A 27,403-nucleotide genomic window follows, 5' to 3' on the forward strand; every position below is an offset into this window, starting at 1 on the left:
CGTTTGTGTGTGCGTGTTTGTGTACGGGCGTGTGTGTGTAATTTGGCCATATGTTCTTTTTAGTTTCTTTGAAGGGTAATTCAACGAACGCCTTTATTTTCAGCGAATTAACCAACACGGAGGTGTCTTATTTACTTTATCCTAGGAGGCGTGACTAAATTTTTCTCGCCGGCTTGGTACTGAGGAATTCGCGCTCATTTAGGACAAATACCGAAAAAATCCTGGGAAGCCCTGAATCTTTCGACAAAACATGACTACTCTCAATGCAGACAATATGGAGCATTCGGTCAATATTCTGAGGTCGATATGCACCGAGAATCACCACATTTCTTGAATTATGACAATGTTCCCATTATACTGCTGGCGTTGTCAAGACATGGACCTAAACAGTAGAAGACAACAATTCGGCGCCTGCTGTAGCCGCGAACAATACGCTTATCCAGTTGTTGCTGGCCCCTTGTTTAAGCGTCTCAAGGAGTGAGCTGTTTAGTTACAAGCAGACATGCATGTCAGCCTGCTTGTGAAATCTACAGAACAAAAAACGCAGCTATAGAAGATGTAGCTGATGCTAGCAAATGTGTTAACCAATTATTTCTTTTTGCAAAAAATTTACACAATTCTCAGCTAGCGCCTCTTATAAGCACCAGACATAGTAAACTGATAAGTCCGTATTTTCTTTTTGTGAGGAAAGACTATGCGATATGAAAAAAAATGACGCAAAAGCAAAAAGATATGAGATGGTATTTATTACAAAAATCATACTTCACGATCTTCAGCACTCATATACAGCGGAGATACAAGCCAAACCGCAGTCTACTGCCAAATCCTGCCTTGAGTAAGATTGATGTGCACGGCCCTTGTCACACATTACACGGCCCCTTTGTCAAACGGCCTTTGTCACACGGCCCTTGTCCTTGTCATGTGTTGTGGCTCGCATATACGCTCACTAACGTTCCTTACGTTTCGACAGTAGAAAGGAGTATCGGCGTCACATGTTCAAGTTTAAAGAGCTCAAGGGCAGCTCGAATTTCCTATGTAATATGCCCGGTACTAGCCCCATTGGGGTTCTTTATGTTTGACTCAAGATCCAAAATAATGGCTGTTACATGAGCGCGGAACACTAGTAACAATTTCAACCTGAAAGGAAAAGTGTTCCCATTTTCACTTCCTGTCCTGTCCTTGCATTGATCTTCCTGTCCACATCTTTACATGACAGAAAGACTCTAAGTATCACTCCAATCTCTTCGCATAGGCACGCATCTCTCGGTCAATATAGAGCACATTTTAGAGCAAAATTCCAAGCCCATATAATTCGTATAATATACTCATGTCTACAAAAAGAAATTAAAAATGCATGACCATGAAAGCTGTAAGTGATTTATCATAGCAAGTTAAAAGCTATAGTAAAATTCAGTACAGCTGCAGAGTTTTAGTACTCGTGAGTGCTGTCCATAAAATCACGAATCAGCAAAGTCTTTTCACAGCACCTGAAGAAATCAATTTAAAGTTACATCGTTTTAAGTAAAATACTGCAATATAACAGCAACGATTGCATCAACGCGACATCGACGTATGTCGCGTGACGCATGTCATACATACGCGCTCGCGAATAGACAACATAAAGATTCGCGCGCCACAAAAGGACTCATACAAGGCTCACATGTTCGACATGCAATGATATCTGCAAGACACATTATATAATGCGGACCTTTGCCGGCAGACAGAAAGCGAGGAAGCGATCAAGATCTTGTCGGTACCGTAAGACCACCGTCGCCTTTACCGCCGCAGTGGCTAGCACCCTGTTACCAAAGATGATTAAAAAAAATTAACCTTAAGCTTTCTTGCATGTTTAATATAGACAGGAGTCTCACATCAACCAGTGGACGGTGTTTCAGCGAGCGAGACAGGCGAGGGGAGAACTAGGCTTTGTGACTGACCCGCAGTCTAGAAAAGTTGTCAGTGTCGCTTCTGTTCCACTGCCTCACTTTCTGTAAGCGACTTGTGAGAGCAGTCATCAGCCCTACAAGTAAAAAAAAAACAGCAGTGGCTGCCCTGGTTGCTCCCAAACTAGAACTTGTTCATGACTGGAATGCTATCATAATCCACACAGACGAACACCAATGACAGACACCGGGGACAGCAGTGAATTCAGCTGCCTGCCTGTGGTTTAGTAGAGAAGTACGCTTTGTTGTCTTCGGCAGCCTAAGATCTCTTTACAGTTTTTTTCAGAACCACACTTGCGGGATGAGCTGTGTGCCCAATGTAACACAAGCGCCACAGCAATGAACACCACTTCATCTTGTAGCCTGATCGCTGTATGTCACACAAGGCAAATTATACACGACTAGTGGATTATCAGTCTCAGATTCATACAAAAGTCTTCACTACTGATCATAGATCGTCCTGCTTATTGCATGCCTTCTTTCTTCTACACACACAAATTCACTTTTCCACCCAATGCAGCCGCCAAAGAGCTAAGACCGTCGCCGCCCAAAGAATAAGCACCGCTGGAGCCGGGAGGGTAGCCACGCCAGCAGCGGAGTACGGGCGGTCATGCGAGAGTGGCTGCCACTTGTCACGGCTCCAATCTTGTTCCACAGGTTCTACGAAAAAGTAGACAGAGGCTTATTAATGCGAAGCAAAAGGTAGGTTAATTCATGGCGTTTAATGCACGAAGCGCAGGAATTGACCAGTTCAGTCGGCGTAAGAGTGAAAAGTGACTGAACAGCAAACTCGCACAGCACAGGTGGTTAGCGACGAAAATGCAGAGCGCACTGCAAAATTTTAAAGGACCATATACACCAAAATTTTACTTTCGTGTTCTCTTCTTCCAAACGAATTAGACATTAATATTGTTACCAGTCGACAAAAAAGTGACTATCGGTGCTCTTGAAGACGACGACGGTGAGAGTGGGTGTGCGTGAGCTTTCTCCAAGCCCCAGGTCGTGAGTGCGTTATGCATTTCCATTTTTATTTTGCTGTTTCTTCTTTTTGTTCACTTCTTTCTTCCCAAGCATTCATTTTATTTTCGTCCATAAAAAATTCATCTGAAAAGCTCTCCGTGCATCCCAATTCCTCGTTGACTCCCTGTGTGGGCTAGTGCCATTGTACCAAGACCACAACACCAAGTACCTTTCAGTGCGGCACAGTTATTTGTGGAGACCTCCCAGCAACATTTGATGTCAGCTCGGGGTATCATCATCACCCGCCGCGCGCCCACAAGCTGGATCTACGCATTGGCCGTTACCTTGGTACCGTCGCGATGACTACGAAGCGGCCATGTGCGATAACAGCACCGGCTGTCGTCGTGCCCCCCCCCCCCCCCCCCCGCCTTCTGCGGTAGTGGCGACGAGGATATGAAGGAGTGGCTCTCGCTACATGAGCGTGTCAGGAAGCATAAATGGAGGGACGCTACGCTCATGCTTGCGAACGTGATAGTTTACCTTGCCAAAACCGCACGCGCATGCTTCGAATCCCACGGAGATCTAAATCCTAAGACGCACGCAAACAGAAGTTCTGAGACTTGTTCGGAAAGCCTGTTGGCCGGCAGCTTGCCGCTAAGAAGGAACTTGCTGCTCGCGTCCAAGCGTCTCCGGAATTCTATATTGCCTAATTCCGGACGTCTTGGCACTGCAGAAAAGTTGATAAGTAAATGTCCGAGGCATAAAATATTGGGAACATACTAAAAGGCACCGGTGACGACACCTTCAACCTTCTACTCTGTAAAGAGTGCTCCACAGCTGATTCCTTTCTACCGGTGTGCCGGCACTTCGAACAGGCCAAACAGCGTAGAATTGCGCGCAGTTTTGACCGTCTACCAACTACAGCTGCCAGCTCCTCGTGCGAAGATCTGGCTACCCTGCGGCAGCCTTCGAACTCTGAAATCTTGACTCGGATCATGCGCTCGGAACTAGAGGCCCTGACAACCACTGCTTCTACTCCGGCTTTGCCGGATAACTGGCTGGCCACTACAATTAAGGTGTTCCTGGTAAGACTTTAAATATTAAAAAAAGGCATTTTTGGGTAAAAATATGTCTTTTCCGGCATAGTATTACCAGTGTTGGTCGGCATCGGAAAGCCGGCGATTTGTCATAACTAGTAAGCTGGTTAACTAATTTTTTAACTATCACAGGTAGGCAACTGGTGGAATTAGAGATTTGCAGCCGGTAGTTATTAAGAGGTATACCAGTTCTTAGAATTTAGAAAACGCGATTATCCTCGGCGCTATAGCTCGACAAAATCAACCTACATCGTGCCAGAATACATGCGCTTTCGAAAAGCATGCAGGCAAGGCGACCTTTCCAGTGCTCGTAACTTATAAAAAAAAAAAAAACTTTTGTCCAGCCACAACGTGAAAAGTAATCACGTTTTCAAAGTTCTAAAAATTGATATCGCTATTATTAACGACTGGCTACAACTCTCTAATTGCAAGTAGACACCTATCTCTACCAGTTAAAAAGCTATTTCATAAAGATTAGTTAACCAGCTTACTACTTGAGACGGTTCGCCGGTTTTCTGGTATCCGCCAATACCGGCAGTACTATGCCGAAAATCCCGGATTTTACCTTAAAAAACCTATTTTTGAGAAACACTTAGTCTTGCCCGAAACTCCTGGTATATTCTATTCAGGCCGTTGTTCGACAGGAGGTTGCAAAGATGGGCATGCCCTGTCCTGCCGCACACTGCAAAATCTGAGTTCGAGCCCGTTCCCTCCAGTGGTCGCTACCGCTACTTACACTACTATCTTCACGACACGTTACCTGTACCGCAATCCTGCAGAGCGGCGTAGCCCTGACGATCGGCCCAAATGTTTCGCATACTCGCGTGCCGGTCACATTTGTCGGCACGGCCGCATGCAGCCGCTGGTCTTCTCCTCCCTGCCCCTTTTCCTGCGTTGATCATCGCGCCGACAACGGACTACGCAGTTTCTCGCCTAGCTATGAGCCACATCGTTCAAATACTTCTCCGCCTGCTACCGTGTCCGCCGCTCAATTTACCCACAAACTCGCTGTTTTCGTTTCCCTCTCTTCCTCGCCGCAGGTCCAACCAACCTTCTCCTGTCTGCTTCTCGGTAAACTAGCCGATATAGCTCCCAGAGGTGAAGCTGCATTGATGTCCCGGACTGCAAATCCTTTGCTGACAACTGTTCGTCCCTGTAATCTCTTCGACGTCCCCGTGGATCGCGCTCGTGTCCTTGCCCTCATCAACACTGACTCCCAAGTATAGTTACTCAGCTCATCTTTTCACCGCCGCCTCAAGAAAGTGATGACCCCTGCCGCTTCGTCCACAGTTCGCGTCGCCGATGGCAGTAATGCTGCGCGTTACTAGAATGTGCACTGCTCCAATCACTGTTGCCGGTCATGACATCACTTTTCCACAGTTCGCGTCGCCGATGGCAGTAATGCTGCGCGTTACTAGAATGTGCACTGCTCCAATCACTGTTGCCGGTCATGACATCACTTTTCTGTTCACCTTCCATGACCAGTGCCCTCAGGACGTGATCCTGGTATGGACTTTTTAACAGCCCACTCAGCCCTAATCCACTGCTCCAACGGCCTTCTTCGACTGCACTTGTCCCTATTCTCTGATGCCACCCCGTCCCCGCCCCCCTTCGCTCCAAGGAGTTCGCACGCCTCTCTCTGCCACATTTTTCGCCTTTCTTGACGGTGACTATGCCGCGTGCCCCATTACTGATGTTACTGTTGTTCTCCTACACTTAGTCGTGCGCGTCTTCCAGAATAGCACCTCCCTTCATCTCCTGAACTTCAGCCTGTTGTCCCAAGTTCTTCGCGAAGGCATTTCGTTCGCTGATTTGTCACCTCTGACCGACTGTTCCACTTCTGCCCTAACACCTTTTCCTCCTGCTCACGTACTACCTCGATGGAAAGAAACGCGAACAACCCGGCGCCAACACGCTCCGCTGTTTCAATTTCTTTTCGCCGCGCTTTCACTTCGGTGATAGCAAAAAGACCCTAGACTCGTCCGTGAGACATTTTAGGGCGACTCTAAGGTCTTTTTCTTGCCACCCAGGTAAAAGTGCGATGAAAATAAATTCCATGAGCGCGGCGTGTTGGCGCCGGGTTGTTCGCGTTTCGTTCCATCGAGGAAGTATCTCAAGTACCTCCGTCAACCATCTCCGACCCAAATCATATCTCCGGGATTATTGCGCATGGTCTGAGCCCTGAGTATGTACAGGGTCTTCGCCACCTTTCGGCGTACTACAGCGACATTTCTGGCTACTCACCGACCTTGTCCTCACACTGTCATTGCTTTCTTCTCCGATCTTTCTGTCTTGAGCCACTTCGACGCCTCCGCCCCAACGTAACTTCGCACAGAAGCCAGTGGCCACGTGAATGGCGCCACCCTGCCTCAGCGGCAGCGTGGTCACCACAGCGTGATTGCCTATGCAAGCCGCGTTTTTTCTTAAGCGGAGAAGAATGATTCCATCATAGAGCGGGAGTGCCTGCCCCTCTGGTCTGGGCCATTGTGCGATTCCGCCCTTATTTTTCTGGTCCACCGTTCACTGGTGTTGCCGACTGCAAAGCTTTACACTGGCCCTCTTCCCTCAAGGACCATAGTGGCCGCCTTCGGCGCTGGACGTTGCGCTTTTCCGTCGTACACAAATCCGGCCGGCTCCATCAATATGCAAACTGCATGTCCCGTCATCCCGTCGATCGTCCTTCATCTACAGACTGTGATTCTGACGCGTGTGTCTCGCCTATCTAGGACTTAAAGAACATTGCCGACGAGCAGCGCATGAATCCAAACTCCCCCCCCCCCCCCCCTCCCACCTCGACCGTCTCATTTCCAGCTGCCTTGAGTTTTCCGTTGCATTGTTCGTAATCAACGGGAGCACAATATATCGCCGCAATATGCGACCTGATGACGCTGAGCTCTTGCTTGCCGTTACCCAACACCTGCGCTGTACCATACTTGAAATAATTCCATGATGCTCCGACGGCTGGTCATCTTGGTGTCGCTCGCACGTACGCCCGCGCTGGCTGGAGTTTCTTCCGGCCTGGCATCTATCGCTCTTTAAAACGCTATGTGGCCGCTTGCGAGCGCTGTCAATGCCTTCGGTTCTACAACCCGGACACTTGCATCCGATTGCTATCCCAGCCGAGTCGCTCTCTTGTGTTGGCTTGATTTGCTTGGGCCCTTTCCGGTGACCACCTCGGGGAAGAATGGACCTCCGGCGCCACGCGGTACGCAATCACGCGCGGCCTCCCGACCAGCTGTGCTATTGACGTGGCTGACATCCTCCTGCACAGCGTCCTACTCCACCATGGCGCCCCCCCCCCCCCCCTTAAGTTTCTCGCCGATCGTGGCCGCTGCTTCTTATCGCGAGTGGCTGACGAAATTCTTCGTTCGTGCTCCGTTCGGCACAAATTCACCTCTGCTTATCACCCTTAGCCGAACGCCCTTAAGGAACGTCTAGACCGCACGCGCACTGACATGCTCTCTACATATGACTCTGATGATCACCGGGGTTGCGTTGTTAGCATACCCCTTGTGACTTTCCTTATAACATTTCTAGCCATGACACCCGCTGGGTACCCGCCCTTCTATATTCTCTTTGGTCGGGACCCATTACTACCGTTACATACATTATTGGTCACCTCCGACATCGTCACTGCTTATGATCGTGATGTCATCGCCCAGGCCGACGCCACCCGCCAGGGTGCTCGCCACCGACTGTGTGCCTCCTAAGGTGCTCAAAAACGTCGCTACAACAGACACCGCCGAGATGTGCACCATTCACCAGGCTCCCTCGCCCTATACTGGCTATTATCCTGTCGTGTGGACTTGTGCGAAAAACAGCTGCCTCGTTACACGTGCCCTTACCGTGTTTTACGCAGTGACCGACGTGACCTACGAGATCGCACCACTACATCCCGGGACCCCGTCCGCTACACCGCTTTTCAAATAGTGCATGTTATCCTCCTCGAGCCCTACCATTCCCACTCCATCTCGGCGACCTAGTACTCACCGGTGCGGTGACTTCGCCGCGGTGGCTACTGTAACCAGTCGACAACGAAGTGACTATAGGTGATCTTGAAAACGACAGCGCTGAGATTGGGCGTGCGTGAGCGTTCTTCAAGTCTCAGGTCGTAGAGTACCTCTCAGTGCTGCACAGTTTGAAAGTACAGACTAGCTAGCCGTAACATTATACATGGATCACTGAGTGATATTCGTCACCGACTGCAAAAGAGTTCCCAACTTAATTTTTTTCTATTTCTGTTTCGGTTTCATCAGCTGAACGATGGCTGTGACGTGTGGTTGCCCTTTAGGTCACGTGAGGCGCCAAAAAACGGCTATATCACTGCTGATATGTCCTTTGTTGCCATTCCAGCTCTTGAAGCAGGCTGGTTTAAGTTTTTTAGTGAATTCAAACAACGCATCAGCGTTTATATTGCTGGCTTTTTGTGGCGGACGTGACGTAAATGTATACTATACGTCGCAGTCATAGTTCCCTTGATGAAATCGAAACCAAAACAATATAATAAAAGAAGTGCAACTATATATTATTTAGCGGTTGTAGGCGAATGTCACACGGTGATCCATATGCTGTAGTGCCTAACGCGTAGTTTTAAAAGAAAGGACGCAAGTAAAATTGCCAGCTTATAGTCCTTTAAATGTGTGCATTTCCGTGCCATCGTTATGTTCAGTGATATTTTCAAAAGAGAGCCTAAATGCTGCCGCCAAACGCGGATGCAAATCTAGTTGAATAGTCAGATGTCGGAATTTTATATTACTAAATATTTTTCATGGCACCGGATATCGTGAAGTGTATACAGTACGCTTTCTGTTCAAAGTAGCTTGGTCGGAGCGTTCTGTTATTTGAAATGCCGCCCTTGCCAGCCCCTGCCTGCAATAATACCACTGTGGTGCTGCTGGTACTCGTAACAACAGCAACAAAAGAAACTCACACGCCAGTTGCGACTATGTAACGCGAGGTTCAGCGACAGCTGTTTAGGCGTTTAGTTTTCGGGATATTTTTAGGTAGCGAAAATACAGTGACCTCATATAGCACTCGTGTAGTGATCAAGTGATGCAGCCCTGCACTGGCAGGCGGCTGTTTCAAACATAGCGACCCGTAGGCTTATGCGACCTAGGCTGACCGTGATATAATATGTGTGCGTTAATGACCGGTCGATGCGTTAATAACATCCACCCGGTGGATGGATGTAATTAACAAACCCATCAGTTACGACGAGGGCGACGACGCCGGACGACTACGACGCGAAATCCAGGGACGGGCGCCTAACCGCTATCGCTGTAAAATGAGTAAATAAATTAATATGGGAGGACAGTACTACACCTCATTAATGTATTTTTATTACATAGCCCATTCTCAGCACCTAATAATACAAGTAGCGAGGACGGAAACGTGCAATATTTTTGATATCGGGCGCACTCTTTATAACTACGGCATTCGATCTGGGAATTCAATGCTGAATCAACATTTTTAAGGGGCAAAAAAGACTGTAACCGGCAGATATTTTTCAGCCAAGTATTAGGAACTGCAAACCTTTGTAAGCGCACTATTACTCTAGAAGTTAGATATTAAAGAGCCCCTTAATGCATGGCAAAACAATGAGAACCTGCAAACATGCGACCAATTTTATTGTTTCAGCTCAATATAGCAAAGGCCATGGAAGGAGAAACGTCTTAATGCTCTACCTGGAGGATTCTAAGGAGAAATCATTTACAAAGGCTCTAGCTCACGAAAAACTTAAAAGGAGCTATATAGAGCCACCTGCAGAACGCTTATTATAAAAAGAGGCTAAAATAGCTGTCTTTCCCGTATCCACACTGTGTTACATCTATTCATATACATCAGGAATTATCTGTCATTTTAATAAAGCCGCAATGTGAAAAACCAGCTAATCTCTGGTGCGGAACTTCTCATGCCTTTCGTATGCTTCAATCAAGTACTGCTGATATTTAGCACTCATCCTAACCAGACATTTTCCAACGTCGTCGTCATTCTGTGCTATTACTGTTACAAATAGGAAACCTGAAGGCACACTCACCATTCGGTGTTTTGACGGAGATCGATTTCGAAGTGGCCATTTCTCGACCGTCGAACACATTGGCGAAAGTGACGGTGCACTCGTACTTTGTTCCCGGAAGCAGTCGTGCAATCGTGATTATCGACGACTTCCCGCCATGGTCGTCGCATGTGAACTTTCGCTCTATTCCGGCACCACGAAGTGTTCCGTAGCAGCGGTCCAGAGCGCCGTTCTTGATTTCCGGCACAGAGGCCACTATTTCCACCGACCTGGGCCCAGTTGCTGTGCCCCATAGTTCAAAGTCTCCTGGAGCTATGTGACAGAGCAAAAAAAAAAAGAGGGAATGAGCGCTGGCTAAATATCATTCAGCAAAACAGTATAAACGCTCGCTTCCTAGCAAAAACATGGCCTCTGCCAAATTATAAAGCTGAAGGGGTTCGCTTCTAAGACGTGTTGTCGTGCTCCTGAGGCGCGGAACTACTAAGTTCCACAGAGGTGAAGACGTGTGCTCCACTCATTTAAGAGATTTGGGGCACAGATGATACAAAACAGGCCTCAGTCGACAGTCGGGGAGAAAACACGTAGGACATAACATTTTTGACAAAGCCTGCCGTTGCTTATTATGCAGCAGAGTTGTAGTAACTCTATAGTACACTTCACAGCCCTTGGCTTAAAGTACATCATGTTTATGAGTATGACCACCCATCAAGCACGAGCATATTAGGTTTTGTAATACTTTGAGTTGGGCGAGTTGGTAAGAATTCAAGAAGTTAAAACACCGCAAAAAACGATGGACAAGAAGCTCAAGATCAACCAGATATATTTATCAAGTTCAACCTATCAAGCTCCTAACCTATATCAACCTATAAACCTTTCAAGCTCAACCGGATATGCCCACGGGTCCTAAGGAAGATAGGTTCAAAGGAAAAAAAAAGTGTGGTGTTGCGCATAGCAACAAGTTCGTTGCCTACTGCACAGGTGTCGTTAACAGGTTTCCCCTCTCCTGTGGAGCCCAATACACAGGGCAGACTGGGTGTTGCATAAACAAGCATTTGCAAGAGTGCAGAAACAATTTAGCAGATGTCAACGACCTACCTTATTTGATAACTCACTGTAAAGATTGGGTGGTAATGAAGAATAAAAAGTACACTGCACTGTTGTATCACACACAGGTAAATTACACCCACAAGGAAAATACCACTACGGAAACTGCAGAAGCCTTTCATATCGCCAAGGAGCAACACAACTGCATCAAAAAATCATTCATTAGTCTCTTCATTAGCCTGCTCGCGTTTTTTTTGCGGTTTTTGAGCGTCGCGCGCATCTTTTTCTAATTTCATCTTTGTGTGCCTTTTACCGCGATCATAAGTCATGCCTTCGATTCTTCCTTCATAAAATCTAGGCTGTGTGAATAAGACCTCAGTTGTGACTCAGCGCTTGTCCTCTGTCCATCTTTCTTCTTGTCCGTCGTTTTTCTTTCGCTGTTTTAGCATCACAAATATGATTCATACTACGCAACAAACGCAATGTTCGTAATTACCAAGCGCAATCATTTAATGCATACTGTAAGTTTTAAATCAGTGAAAATGGAGTCGTTTTCACCGCTATGGGCAATATTTGCTCGGTAGGAAGGATGTACCTTTTGACCCCGATCCTGGAAGGCACTGCTACGGAGTACGCAACCCTGAACAATTTTCGAACTGATGATTACTCCGTTCTGTACTCTAACAATGGAGGTGGTAGTACAGAAAGCCTCTTGTACATATGCTTTTTGGCTAGCCTAGTATATTAAATATTTGGAAGAGGTGACACCACCTGTAAGATGGCAATGATAGTTGTCATCACTCTGTATTCATGATAACATGCAAGAATAGCACTAACTGTGGCTTCAACATGGTCACTGTAATAGAGATGCAGAGGCCTCTGAGTTCAGTACTGGTCAGAGATAAGAGTGGCAAGGAATGGAAGCAGCGTGAAATGTAAAAAATGATGACTGAAGATGGACAAAGACGCTCGCAAAGAAATTTTGCAAACTTGCCTCCAGTAATGTTGACTGCAAAGGCAGGCTGTAAGCAAAGTTTTCTTTTTGGCATGCTTTCATTGCATGGGTTGGTATCTCTGTTTCTTGCAGATACCAAACCAAGAAAAAGAAAAAAAGCACAACTAGAAACCATTTTTAACCTTATAACAAAGGCAAAATGAGTTCATGCTGTGTGTGGTGAGATATTAACAGACCTTTCAAAAGCAGTGCGCTTTACGGGCGACACCGCTACGACCCCCTCAGCAAAGTATTCAAGGTTAGTTAGCAGATGTAAATTAATACTCTCCTCAGCAACCAATATAGATGGTGACGCAGACAGTTACAATATACATAATGTCTACAGCTGCGAACTGTTTAGATTAGAGCCAACTGCAGCAAAGAAGTTTTGTTGCGGCTCTAAACTGCCATTTGGAATTCATACATGCATCCAGAAAGTCAGGGAAGACTGCATTTCACGACCAAAATGTCTGAGATACATGTGCCTTTTACCCGGAAATTCATACGCACTGCAGTCATGCGTGAAAACGTGTGACCACCTGTGTGACTTCCATTTTGGCATTTTGCTAAATGATGCACAGTGAAAACTCCTTGCGTGAAAATCAAAATCTATTCTTAGCACCAGCATAGGAAAGGGTAATGGAAAGTAACATCACCACTAACTTCCACTGCCAGCTGTGAGCCTCTACGATGAGAGATTGACCAAGTGTGTTGTACTACATCTTGCCTCCATTTTTTTTTTGTGGCCAACTGTCATCTCCCTGAACTGTGTCTTCAAGCTTTACCATTATAAATAAACAAATATATAAACAGTTTATTCGTAGAGTCATTCATTCATTCCGTTCTGCTTCACAGAAGTAACCAGCACAGACTATGAGTTGAGAGAAATATGGTCAAGTAGGCAATAGCATCCTTATCCCTTAGACCTTCTCAGGTACCATGTATTGCAGCTATTCCTCTGTTTGAATGGTTACCCCGAAGCAAGATGTTTTAGTCAGCAGGATCATTTGACGCAGCTCCAAACTAGCACTTGCAGCTGTAATAGCTGTGCCTGTAAGGGTGTACTTAAACATATTCTAATTTTACTTCCGCACCAACTGGGGTGGAACAGATTCTCATTGACCACTAGATCGGCTAGCTGTTTTGTACAAGAGAATATCTACATGGCAATAAATCAAACGAAACAAAGTGGATGCCTCATTCATATTATCCTCATGGAATATCGTGCACCAATGTTTGTGTATTTATGTTTCCTTCGCACGCCTTTATAAGGAAGAAATTCCGAAGTGGCACGAGCTGGTTGAATTTAAGGTGAAATTTTTAGGCGGTCTCACTGGGCTCCACTTGGTCCTGTTGCATTGATTCGATTGGGCTTGAAGGGGTTCAATGCCCCAAAATGACTCAGGCTATGAGGGATGCCGTAATGATAATTCAGCCAATATGGGGTTCTTTTACGTGCGCTGACATCCCACAGCACATGGGCCTCTAGCATGTCGCCTCGATCGAAACGCGACCGCCGCAGCCGGAAACGAATCCGCGTCTTCCGGGTCAGTAGCCGAGCACCATAACCACTGAGGCACCGCAGGGGCTTCTTGCAAATGGACCTGCGGGTGTGGGCCCCCAAGGGCAAGTGACTGACCAAATGAGACATCAAGCCTCAGGGACTCTGATGTCAGGAGGTGGTAGCCGTGGAGACGAGCCACAAAAGAAAAACTTAACGATTTATTGGCACTCTAGGCATCAAATTTGGGGTTCACAATACAAAAGTGCACACACACATGAACACACTGGACACTGATCGGGGAATGACCACGTTGCCAAGGAAGAAACGAATGGGATAACGTTCAATCAATATGACTCCATCAGATCTATCTCGTTGGCACAGGTAGCCCCAGTTGTTCACACACTGACACATCAGATCTTTCATCGTTGAGGGGAAGCGGTAAGTGCCGCCAGATTTGCAGATCACGAGGCTTTCACGTGTCCTTGCTCGGTGCACACGTACTTTCTTCGGGCATTTGAGGATGTCTGTATCCTGCAGCTGGGAAGGGCACCCTTCTGGCTAACGCCTGATAACCGTCTTTTATAAGTGGAGCCAAATATCCTGGTTAGCAAGAACGATTCATACACGATCATGCTCGATATTGCCTTTGAGGCGTCAGCTGAAAAGGCGCTTCAGTACTGTTGATGTATCAGGTAACTGGCTCCAGGCACCCTGTCGTCCGTGATGCAGTGGGCGCGTGCAACAGGCTTCCTTCCTCGTATTGCTGAGTGGGCCGTTCTAACCGGAACTGCCCAAGGCATTGGACTGTTGCTTGGTGCCAGGCAGGTGGCGTCAATTTTGTGAACGTATATCTTGCGGCGACACGGGAGAATATCTCTAACTCAGGCTGCTAAAGATGAGCGCCTTTTTTTCCTCGCAGGTGCGCACTCAGGTAGCTTCAATCTTTATTTGCAAGCAGGCTGGTCGTCATTTGCAAGAATACTTAGAAGAGCTTCTAGCGTCGAAATGACTCACATTATTGAGAACAAGTGAAAATTTCTTGAGGATACATACAACTACTCTGACCTCGAGTAAGCGCAAATGGCCTTCGTTCAAGCATCTAAAAAAAAAAAAAAAGTTCCGTCCGCCGACTGTGCCATTTCTATGTTTGAAACAAACCATATATGCAGAGAATAATAAACATAGACATCGGAAGCAAGTACCGTGCTTGCACACTCAGCACATGACTCAAGGAAACCTGGCTGCTTCTCACAGGCCACTCACCGAAAGATGGCGTTCTGACTTCAGCAGAAGCCGGGCGACTGGAGAGAACATCGGCGCCGCAGTTGGCGTTGGCTGCAACTAGGACACAGTACGGCGTGTCGACGGTGGTTTCAAACTCAAGCGATGGCACTGGTGTGTTGAACTCTCTACAGCCGCTCACGTCTGCTTCAGCAGCACAGGAGCCAAATGCATCGCAGACCTTTACCGTGTATCCGCCCAGGAATCCAGACACGGCTGTCGGTGGGTCCCAAACAAGTTTGGACTGCGAAGGTGTTCCCTCCAACACTGTGATGTTTGTCGGTGAATCCGGATCTGGAGAACAAAAGAAAAACATGTCCCAATTAGCACGTCACTCGATTGAATCTTAAGGCATTTTCCCTTTAGTCAATGGGGGCATGGTTCACTGCTCACGACAGCCAGTGTGTCTGCTTTTTAATTTAAAAGGTTTACAAAAACGGAAGAAACATGCTCGAATGGAATTAAGAAATCTATTATTAAAGCAGAATGCAAAGGAGATAACAACGAGTTAGCACTCACCCATGCTCAACCAGTACTTTTGAGCACGGGGCGCGAAGTCTCTACATGAACTATCGTCATTCATTGCAGAAAAATATAAAAAGAACACAAGAGCATGTTGTCCGCGTAGCAAGTGAAGTAAGCAGGCGGCACTCGCAATAACGCAGCCAGCGGGTGCAGTGCGTATGGTGTAAACGGATCATGTGGGCCAGTTTTTGACACTAATTCTCCTTTGACTGTTTCCTGGCCTGATTGCCCGCGGCGCTAGCTGGCGGATTCCAGTAATAAGCTGTGAGGCAGCCTGAGCCTATGGCTAAGGCTACAAAAATATCGAGCAGCAAAGAAAAGTCTTATAGTATTGTTATCTCAGCCTTGATAAATCACACGAGATGCTTCACGAATGCTGGATGTAAGCGACCTTCCTCGAAGCAGATGCATTACGTTCGCTTGCTACCGTTTCGGATCCCTTCGTAACCTACGTAGGCAATTAAGGATTTCCAAGCTATGAACGATTTTTCATTCGTAATTAGTGCGCGGCGTTTTTTTTTTGTTTTAGAGTGCCAGCCCCTAAGTACACACTCAGCGATTTCGCCGTTCTTTGTATGAAGCCCGTTTGACTTTGAAAAACATACGTCGAACAAGAACCGAAGCGAAAACCGAAGTTCTATGGTCTAACTGCGCTAAATCATGTGTCATTTCTTCTCTTTTTTGTACAATGGTGTCATTGCTGAACCATAGTAAATGTCAAAAACAGCACTCAAAAACTGGGTGCACATGATATAATAAAGAGAACAGTTCTTAGAAAGACGAAGTCATGAAAATAACAAAAACTGAGAGGCTTATTCTGCAACGGCACATTCCGTTTCCGTTTCATTAAGCCGTGACGTCACTAGTGACATAATCAACTTTAAGCTGTCTAAACAAACGGCCAATCACAGGCACGGAAGCTAGTCAACCTGCTGCCGCTGCATCAAGAAGAGCCCTATTACATGGACCGTCCTCCGGCAGTGTTTCACACTAAACCAGTTTCGATGCAGGTTTAGCGGCGATTAGGCTGGGCAGGTAAGTCGAAGTTGGCGTCGTGCTGCGTGATTCGTCGGCGTCGGCATGGGTGTGCCAGTGCGCCATAAATGTGGAGTGGATTTATGCCAGTAAATCGCATCACAGGCGTGTTCCCACGACAACAAGTGAGACCTCAACATCCTGGGCCCACGTCGCAGGGAGCAGCGACTTATGGCAGAGTACCGAATTAAATTACCACAAAATGATTCGCTCCAAACAACAGCCCTTGGCTTTGTTGCATTACGACATTTTTTATACCGCTCCTAATTCCTACGTCGCCATAGCCGACGGGATATCAGCAAACCAGCGAGAACACACCGATAATAAGTCTTAGCACCTCCGGACAAGCCACAGAAGTTGTTTTTCAAGCAGTCACCCTGAGAAGACTTTTCAGCAAATTCTGCTGTTCACTATACTCTTTTGGTCATTCGCAAAGCAAAAACCCACTGGCAATTAGCCCAATGTGCTAGAAAAAGAGAGCATTTAAACGACTTAAAGAAGAAGCACCACATCGTGCCTTCTCAGCTCCTTAATCGAACCCGTTGAGTCAGTGCCGACGGCATTTAACCTACTCTGTGACCATGAGGTCGCTCTGAAGAATCCAGGTCGCAGAGGCCGCATTTCGATGTAGGTAAGATGCGCAAAATGCATGTGTGCTGTGCGATGCCTGTGCAAGTTAATAGCCCCAGCCGCGCGACATTTCACCGCTGCTCTGCATGATGCTGGCGCCTACTCTACTACTTCCTCAGCCTTTCCCCTCACGACGAAGGAAAAGTTGAGGTGGCCATAAAGTGTGCTACAATTACTGCGTCTGTCCTTTCCATAAAAACGAGAATTCCGTCTTTTTTTTTTCTTTTACTCCCGCTGGAGTGGCTCAGTGGTTGGAGCAGTCGGCTACTGAGCCGGAGTTCCCGGTTTCGAACCCGGCCGCGGCGGCCACCGTTTCGATGGAGGCGAAACACAAAACACAGCCGTGTGCTGCGCGATGTCAGTGCACGTTAAATATCCCCAGGTGGTCGCAATTATTTAGCAGCCCTCCACTACAGCACCTCTTTCTCTCTTTTTTTCTCCCACTCCCTCCTTAAACCCTTCCCTTACGGTGCGGTTCAGGTGTCCACTTAGATGTGAGACAATTACTGTGTCATTTCCTTTCCCCTAAAAATTTTTTTCGCCTTTTTTTTACTCTTAAACACAGCCTAAATGTCCGTTGAAATTTCAAGTTTATACGAAATGTTTTCACAGAATCAAACATGACATCAATCAGCAATGTAGTTCGGACATTATGAATCCACGTTGAAGGCAATAAATCACGGCACTCATCCCGCGACTGGTAGCCAGTATATCACCGATATTTCTCGCTTTTAATGCGAGATCATTACTTGACTCACTTCGAAAACCCCGCCGTCATCAGAAACCCGTGGATGAAACGCGGCACGCAAACGACGTCATCACACCTTATGGAGCAATAGGCCGGCGTCTCCAACGCCACGCACCTCAAAGCGCGACTGAAGGGTCCACCGACCCAGGGAAACAGCTATGCGCCTTTCCTTTCCTCAAAATAAACGGAGTCTAAATATTCCGCCAGTTATCGAAAAAGGAAATGCACATAACTGCCCTCATTTGTAGCAGCACACCACCGCCTACTCACAGCGCGATTGAGTTGTCCACTGACAAAGCGAGTCAGTTACAGTTGCTGACACATTTACACATCACAAGAATTGGCCTCCGCGGTGGCTCAGTGGTTATGGCGCTCGGCTGCTGACCCGTAAGGCGCGGGTTCTATTCCGGCCGCGGCGGTCGAATTTCGATGGAGGCGAAACACAAAAGGCACCCGTGTACTGCGCGATGTCAGTGCATGATAAAGATCCCCAGGGGGTCGCAATTATTCCGGAGCCTTTCCCCATGGCGTCCCTAATAACCTGAGTCGCTTTGGGACGTTAAAGCTCGCAAACACAAACAAACATCACAAGAATTCCTTAAGTTCCCCAAGAATATTTTAATAATATTTTCCTGGTCGCGCTGCCGGATAGCAGGAAAATCTGCCCGATATCTGCAGATGTTATCGCTCACGTAGACTACACAACAAGACATCAATGGGACGAACCTGTTCTGTATCCCATCAGCGTTGGGCTTCTGAAAGTACCACTACTTAAAGCAAGATTACTAAAACCATTACATGCACATAAAAGTGAGATTTACCGACAAGATCGGAGCGGAGCATTAGCCTCATATGCGGGAGATACGGAGCGCGATCAGGACTGCCGCCGGGTTCCGATCACATAACCAATGAGTACATGCTTTCCCAGCCCCAGATGGCAAGCTTCTCTGAAGTCAAGTTCTTGGAAAAATAGGTTTTCGGCTTAGGTATACGTTTATCGGGTTTAACGTCTCAAAGCGACTCAGGCTATGAGGAACGCCGTAGTGAAGGGCTCCGGAAATTTCGACCACCTGGGGTTCTTTAACGTGCACTAACATCGCACAGTACACGAGCCTCTAGAATTTCGCCTCCATCGAAATTCGACCGCCGCGGCCAGGATCGAACCCGCGTCTTTCGGTCCAGCAGCCGAGCGCCATAACCACTGAGCCACCGCGGCGGGTAAGAGGTTTTTGACTCCACCTCTAACGAGCATACCGAAACATGGTATTAATGGCTGTCTATATCCAAGCCGTTTATGAGCTATTAAAACAAAATCCCCATCGTGATCACAAAGAATTTTGATCAAAACGCGATTTCACCTTTTCCGGAGATAAAGATGCCTGGGAGCACTACTGCCGTCGATGTGCGCTCTGGTGGTCCAGTGATGTGCGTCCGCACACTGATGCTGACGTTGGTGCAGGCCTTAAGGTGTCCACAGGTCACTCGCGTCTGGTCCGGATGAATGATGGTGCCGTTCGCGCACGAGCCCACGCGGTGCGGCTCGTCACCACCGCTTCCGCCATCCGTGTCGGTGACCTCGATCCAGTAGTAGTCGAAGCGGCCCTCCGGTCGTTCCCAAGTCACAGTCATCGAGTCGCCCGCGACTGCTACCAGGGTCAGATTGGCCACTTCCGGAGGAGCTGCCACGAAAGATATCACGGTTAGGTAATGCATAATTTTGAACCTTAGTAGTTTTTCTGATGCCCACCATTTTCCTAGAACCTTCTTATCTTCCTGGCGTGCCTCGTTGACCGAACCAGACTACATCTAGAAACCTGCTCAGCGCCTAATATTGTGCCGCTAATAAAACCATTTTTCTCTCTTTACTTATTGGTTCACGACACACGAAAAGTGCATTTAGAGCTCATGTTGAGCTGTCCTTGCAATGTAGAGACTGCGGTGGATTACTTAATTCATTTCTATCCTGAACTGAATCATGTCCTTTGCTTACATTTCGGTTAAATTCTTTTATTTATCGACTAACCAAGAAGCGCATTGCCTGACCACCTGAGTGCGTCCAGGTCAGCGAGTCCATATAAAACCAGTGGGGCAGCAACAGGTACTATGTACGTTAAACCTCAGAAGTACAACAGCACCTACAGTGACACGCTGAATTTATGGCGCATCCTCCTAATCTCGCAGGCACTACCAGCTGCTCTCGGGATTCACAACAGTAGACGTTTGATGGCGCAGTCGCACGGAGTTTTCAGTAGATTCAAGGTCTTTTCATGTATTAGTTTAGTCTATCAGTGCATCATGGCTAGACAGAAAGTCGTTAGCATTCTCCACTGTGTCTCTCATTTAGTACACAATTGTTATGATTGGCCTGGCCGCATTAAACAAAGGAGGTCTTGTAGCACATATTTACTCATCCGCTGATAGAAAGTGATTGATAATATTCGCGCTAAAATTTAATGAGCATCATCAAGACAATATTTAAGTACACCATATATGCCTATGAACTGGGCCAATAGAGGCCGAAATATTGGAACAACCACAAGCTCCGAGGAAACGTAAGCGTTTAATCACTTCTTATATTCTGCTGACACATTAAATGCATGAGTGTACAAGGTGAACACGCGCGTGCGTGGCAGAGGCATTAAGTGCTCCAGTGTGTTTGTGACCGCCATGCATCAAAGTCAGCTACTCCCGGGTCCTTCAAAACCTACGCCACTTTCTTGCATGCGCGGCCATATCGGACGCACTGCCGCTCCGAAGCCCGCGCCCACGCACTCACGTGTTCACTCTAAATGTGTGCGCCTCTTCACACAAATAACACTGCTCCACGGAACATACTGCTCACGGCTAGTTCCAAAAAAAAACAAATTTATAATACCTTTAACCCGCGAGTCATTGACTGGCCATGGAGCATTATTTATCTTATTGGCATGAAGGCTGTGCGAATAGGCAACTTGCTGGTGCAACGTATGCAGCCGAAATACGCAGTGAGTTGCAAGTTAAAACTTATGAAAAATATGCACATGCTTACAACGCATGTATTTTAAAGCTAGCGCACGACCTGTTGTACAGCGCCGCTTCACTAAAATTGACTGACAAAGGCTACACATTCATGGTCCAGTTTGAAAGCGAGCTGCCATTAAACTCTAGACCATCAGTCATCATGTAGTCGAAGTCATGTAGTGTGCTGATGACCTCCACGATACTACTTGCAGTTAAGCGTGATCGCTTGTCCAAATTGTTTAAGTGACCCCTGAAATTATTCTGGTTGAAAACCATAAAGGCGGAAGAAACACCCATAGAATCTTCTATGCTTTGAAGTCGCTACACACTACAAACGCTTATTAAAGTATTAAATGAAAGAAACGAAGATAAAAACTCACCAGGGTACTCTTTCTCCTGCAACGAGAAAGAACAAACGAGAACATTCGTTACTGCAAGGTTTCACAGTCTACTAAAATTGCGCAGAGCCGAATTTTTATTTGAAACCTAAAACATGCCTATAGCGCGGCCAACTGAATGTACTGCCAATTGGAAAACATTTTGCATTTTTCATAAGGAACGCTGTTCAAATCACCTTCATTATGTCGCAATTTGTAAGAAGACAAACAAACCTCCGAATATTGTTGCCTACAAGAGCGAAAAACTGGCCGTGGCTTCGTACCGCAACAAATCCACTACCCCCGCTATCGCATCCGCCCTTGGCCACAGATGGAAACGTTCTTAACGTTTAGAGGTGTGCGAAACATGATGGCATCGCTCAGTTTTGAAGTTGGTATTTACCTCTGAATTCAACTTCGCAAAATAGCATGAGGTTAATTCAGCCAGACGCAAGTACTGTTTTTGCCAAAAGTAATCAGTCGCCACGGTTTATTAATCATTCGTATAGTGGAGAGTTCGTGCTACCTATTTAGCTCTAAATTTCTACCATGCAGGCAAGCGGAAACTTTGCCCTCAATTGTCAGTACTCATCAATATTTAGGGAAGCGGCTCTATTATACGAGGGAGATGCAAACCATGCGACCTGGTTACTTTTGGCAAAGACAGTACTCCTGTCACTGAAACAAGTGAAGTAATGGTCAGTTTCTTGCTAATAAGCTGTTCCGTTTCATCTTTCTTGCCCCTGTACCTAATGGCACACGTGGAAGAAAATGCCGCTGGCCGTGGTGCACTGCACACCGCCCGTTACATAAATTCAGAAAGTTGGAATTTCTGCCGCATCAAATCCAAAGAAAATTACGATTTTTCTTATATCTAACTGTTGATATCTGATGCACCAGCGGCCAGCTACAATTTGCTGATTACAGCCTTACGCTTATCTGCTAATATCGAGAGGCTAATTTTCAGAGCTTGCCTTATTTACGTTCCAATTAAGACATCACATTCCATTCACGACATACGGCGCTTTGCCACCATTATCACAAAGAAACAATCATTTTATCCCAAAAACACTTCCTTGAAATTTTCATTCAGCCTTAACGTAGACAGTAGGACTCTGTGTGGGTGTTTAATTATTTACCAGGCAGCGAGAATTATAGCGCATAACGAACAGCATGTATCGACTGTCGACCTACGGCAAAATATAAAAATAGTAAGCACTTAGCCGCGCCCAGGATGAAAAGGGGATAGGAGAAATACGGCACGAAGCTGCTTTTTCAGATATAGGTATCTCTGTTTATTTGCAGACGCACGTTAGTAATTTCCCGGTGAATGAAGGTGTGCAAAAATGTGTGCTAAAATGAAGGTGTGCAAAAAACAACCAGTAAATGTTCTCCGGAAACACCAGAGACGCGCCGGAAAATATTCAAATGATACCCCGTAATTTAATCACTGAACGAATATAACCTTTAACGACGCCGCAACTATGCTGTCATCACTATGTGGGAAACAGAGCTAGGCACGATATTATTGGCTCTTCATATCTTCAATTCTATTACTTACATTTATTCGAATTGAGATTTACGAACTACGGAGCCAATCAGGCGGAGTCATGAAAATAATTTAATGCTGAATTAATTATTGCAGGTAAAATATATTTAAATATTTAGCATTCCTTGATATTACAGTATTTCTGCATTGGTTGTATGTCAGCCCGAGAGGCTGGGGATATGATCTCTAGCTGTAATGAGGTTATGGCCCTAAACGACTGTATATTTGATAACTACGTTCTTAATGTTGAGGTTGCCTTTTACGAAACTTACTTTTGCATGTAAAATTCATTCTGTGTGCCGACCTATTCTTTGCCTTGCTCGCAAAAAAATATATATATAGATCGATGCTTGAAAAAGACGGTAATGAAGAGAGCAGCATTTCGCTTTCCGCAGATCGCACACTTTACGAGACCAAAGCAGCGCGCTACAATTATTCCTCTCGTCAAGGTTGCCCAAGACCTTATCTCTTCTCAAGGTTTCACACGGACTTAGAAAAGGCAGGGACATGTTGAGTCGCAATTTGACCGCTTCCTTAGCTCTAGGTAGGGGCTAAACTAGACAGCGTTGAACACATGACCCGCACAAGCAGTCCAACACAAGTCCAGCAAACTCAGTTCGTATCAGATACCTCATGAGTAGCCTGTGCTAATGCTGAACCACCGTTTTGAATTTCTCAATGTTTTAACACTTTAGGCCAGCGATACCACTGCAACCACGTCGATGCTAAGGTACAGTCCAGGACTCAAGATATGCTGGAAGCGACGCCCTGCCTACTCTTGATTCCCACAAGGGTACGTGCCCACTACCAACAAACTGGAATGCCTCGCGTCCCGTGGTTGCACCTAAAAAAAAACAGAAAACCAACGCCCGCTTCAACGTCAGGAAGATATGCAAGGCGATAAAGAGGGCTACAGCCGCCGTCGTACTGACGGAACCGTACGGACATCGCTGCTCAGCGTCGGTGTCGATTGTTATCGCGCTCCGCCGCCGACGTCCATTTTCTTATCAGATCTGGCACGGTTCACGTCGAACACGACCTCGAAGTCACGGAAGAAAAAAAAAGGCCGAAGAGAGCGAAGCCACACTGCGTGCTCTCTGGCGACCACAGTGTCGAGTCAACGGGGACGCCACGGAAACTCTTCCGTGAAAGTCAGTGGTCGACTGTGGTGCGCGAACCAGATTCACAATGTAATAGGCGAACACTGCCGCTTGCAGTAAAGCGGTGCGTGGGGAAGGGAAACAGACGGGTTGAAAGCCACTGACACCAATGTCAAGCACGTGATCTTCATGATAGCTAGTCGCTATTGCTGCGTACTTATCGCTGCTCATTCTCACATCTCTCTTGCTACTGAAGCAAACCGCCTGCGATTTGCTACGAGACGGCAAAAAGCTGACACTCAAACGCACATCCACGCCATAATAGCATTTGCGGGGCACAGTCACGCCAAAAGGCTCGAGCTCAATGCGAACACAGTTCAATGATCACAAGAACAGGAGGTGTAAGGATATACATCGGAGTGGCTACCTCACAGCCAGCTCTGCAACACAGCCGGTCATTCATACCTACGAACAAGAATCCCTCTAACCCAACTGCTGTCAGGAAAGGAAGCGCAATATTTTGCGCGAGAAATTCTTCGGGTGCTTTACCAACGACGCCCGGAAATTGAGCAGAGCTGGCTGCAGCAAAGGTTACTCGTTTTCCCAGCGTTCACTCCTTGGCATGACTTCAATGCCGCTGGGGAATTATATGCATCCCGGTCACCCATAATAAGCGACGCGCTGTCGTTGATCCCCTGGGACAGATAGCATCTCGGTGGCCATGGACGGCCCACGACTGCCTGCCGGCACGGCTGGATTACTTATCAGCCTTCACGGACAGAGTCCAGTTTGCTTTTTTAAGTCATCATAGCGAAACCACAAATTTCACCGAAGTACTCAACAAAATAAAAGCAGCGGAGGATATATTCCCCTCGCCCGTTGTGCTTGCTGCCGCGGCGTTCAAACGAGAAAACTGACTGCTCATGAATTTAGAACACCACTTCTAAATCTGCGCCACTGAGGCCTTGAAACTTGTCCATGTTGGAGTGTAAGCCACAAGCACGAGACGATGGCTTCCTGTGCTTGGTTCGTGAGCGCGTAAATAAAAACACACATAGAACAACTGCCACCTCAAAGTCGGAGCTTCCGACCAAGTACGAACAAGTAAGCGTAGACGGAGAAAGACTAAGAAGCGCATTAATTTTCGCGCTGCGAAGCGCACTTTGGCTCTAACCTGAGTTGCTACTGAGCACGCAGGTCGCGTAACGTTCTCCATTATAAGCGACAGAGATTGCATCTGCCTCCAGAAAAAAAATTATTGAGAACGGCGCTGTTTACAGATCAATGTAGAAACAGAAAACACTGTCGCGTATATTTGGGAAAAAGAGCGCACTGTGGACCTTGAACAAACGAGAAAAGGTTAACCCAACGCGTGCAGCATCCTGGGAATTATACAGGAGTAGTAGTAGTATAGATTTATATATTATTACATTGTATTATTATATTACATTACAGTATCATTGTAGAATTATAGTAGTACTGTAGTAATAGTTGTATTGCCGCCTTGGTATTGTAAATATGGCTTCGTACTAACGAGCTCGACTATATTATCTGAAACTGGTAAACAAAAAAGAATGTGTTTTGTTGGGTTTTATGCCACATAAGCAGCTAGGGCAATCATGTGCCAAATACAAAAATAAATAAGATAAATCACATTCTCCGGCTCTTTTCAAGAGCGGCTTTCGCTCATTGGGAAAAAAAAAATAACACCCCAATTATGGAATCTTCCTGGATTAAGAAGTTATTTTGCGGGTTGAACGAACAGCGAGCTACGCGAAGTCATGAAGCCTTTTCTGTTTGGTTTCACCGCTGTGATGATCAGTGCTGCCAGGGCCATGTCAGTGACACTGCCTTTACTATAGTAAACACCTATGAAGTGCTCGAGCCGCAAAAATACAAGGCTGCCAGGCCTCCCGTACATTTCTATAATAACCATGTTAGTAAACATCCCACGCCCGAGCAAAGCGCGTCACGTCCGGCCGGCTGCGGAAGTGCACGCGTCGATCGAGTTCGCCCACAGTTGCCGCATTCAGTTAACCTCGATTAGGCCATACGGTTTGTTTTCATCAGCGCGTTTTGTTTTCTTTATTACGTTTTTTTACGGTTTTTCTCAATTTGAAACAGTTGACGTGGCCACGAATAGACCCGTCACAACCGAGTCGGCAGCAAAACAACTGCGGCACGCGGGGCATAGGAGAGCGTAGTCTTGTGATATGGAGATAAAATTCCGCCCACGTAAGACGGTTATTCTTATCTTGCTTCAGCGCCAGCGTGCTTTTGCGATAGTGGCGCTACAGAAGACCGGCGCTGCCGATGGTAGGACTGTGCAACGGGCAAACGTCGCACGATTCCGCCGACGCATTTACGCGCGGCTATACGAAAGACGTGAACTCGTGCAGCCGCTGTAAGTCATAATGGCGACGATATTCAAAGCCACCAAAAACTTTGCCGTATATAAAGAAATAAAGCTTCGCTCTAAATTATGAATCCCATTGTGGTGCAACACTTGGAATTATTGTGGACCACCTGAGGCTCTCTAACGGGCTCCCAGACGTCAGTAAGCCTGCCTTTATTCAGACTGCGTCGAACCGCGGCCACCACGTCCGGGTTTGAACCCGCGATATCCCGCCTGGTAAAATAACACCAGAGTCTCTGGTACAATGAGATGGTCCAACCATTGTGCATATCACAGTTGTTACTGTCTGTGGTTTGTTTGTTTGTTTGTTTTGAATCTCCTCGATCGCCCACAATGGAACCATTCGCTCACGCGGCCTCGCAGGTTGACAGGGCTGACCTTATTTTCGTTTGATTAAAGCATCGCTTAGGTACCTGCGTCTGTGACCTCGCTAAACAGCAGCGCTTTCCGCCGCAGTGTTCTGGGGCTATGACGCTCGGCAGCTAAGCCTGAGGGCACGCGGCTGCATTTCGACGGAGGCAAAACGCAAGAAACGATCGTGTGCCGACAATTCACTCGACCTCACAGGGTCCATGTTGATTCAGAGCCCTCAAGCATGGCGTTCTACAGATGCCATAGCTTTACGCCGGCTAACCTATCAATCGTTCTTGAAAATAAGTTTTCATTTCCTGCTTCACAGGACAGAATGGAACGTTTAGAAAAAAGCACCACACATATAGAATGTTCATACCGTACCTCAAATGCATGGGAGACAGAAATTGCAAGTGGTATAGGCGTAAACCAGCTGCGCTTCAAAAACATACGCTACCGGCAGGAACACCTGCGACCTCAGTCAACGTGAGCGCCCGTATTTGATCCGTTTGCACGCAAAGGCTCATGGCGGAAAAGCAGCAGGAGCACGCGCGCTTCTACACACTGCCGCTATGTTTCACATTGCAAAGCACGGTGAATTATGAGCTGCATTTGCTTCTTACATTAAATATTCTATTTCCACGGTACAACTACTCTTGCAAGTTTGTAAAGTCGGCCGTCTCTTCTAGCTGCCGCCTCTTAGCATAAGTGAGAAAGCCCCCCCCCCATGACATGAATTTATTCTCCTGCCCTGTCCTTACTATCAATGACACTTACAATACTGCGTTAGGCCAGAGCCAGCCAAGCCAGCTCATGCCGACCTACACCAGCTA

At 46.8% G+C, this 27,403-nt stretch overlaps 1 protein-coding gene across 2 annotated transcripts in view; it reads right to left on the reverse strand.

Moving 5' to 3' along the window:
• Positions 1 to 727: 727 nt before the first annotated feature.
• Positions 728 to 27,403, reverse strand: part of LOC144105699 (uncharacterized) — a 41,570-nt gene continuing 14,894 nt past the window's right edge. For both annotated transcript variants that reach the window (XM_077638804.1, XM_077638803.1), the window contains exons 2-6: positions 21,158 to 21,173; positions 19,136 to 19,456; positions 14,822 to 15,133; positions 10,038 to 10,328; positions 728 to 2,603 (exon numbers count right to left, since the gene is read on the reverse strand). In XM_077638804.1, coding sequence (XP_077494930.1) covers positions 2,443 to 2,603; positions 10,038 to 10,328; positions 14,822 to 15,133; positions 19,136 to 19,456; positions 21,158 to 21,173 — 1,101 coding nt within the window. In that variant the 3' untranslated portion in view covers positions 728 to 2,442. The remainder of the gene's footprint in view (positions 2,604 to 10,037; positions 10,329 to 14,821; positions 15,134 to 19,135; positions 19,457 to 21,157; positions 21,174 to 27,403) is intronic.

The sequence above is a fragment of the Amblyomma americanum genome, chromosome 9 (assembly GCF_052857255.1).
Source record: "Amblyomma americanum isolate KBUSLIRL-KWMA chromosome 9, ASM5285725v1, whole genome shotgun sequence".
NCBI lineage: Eukaryota > Metazoa > Arthropoda > Arachnida > Ixodida > Ixodidae > Amblyomma > Amblyomma americanum.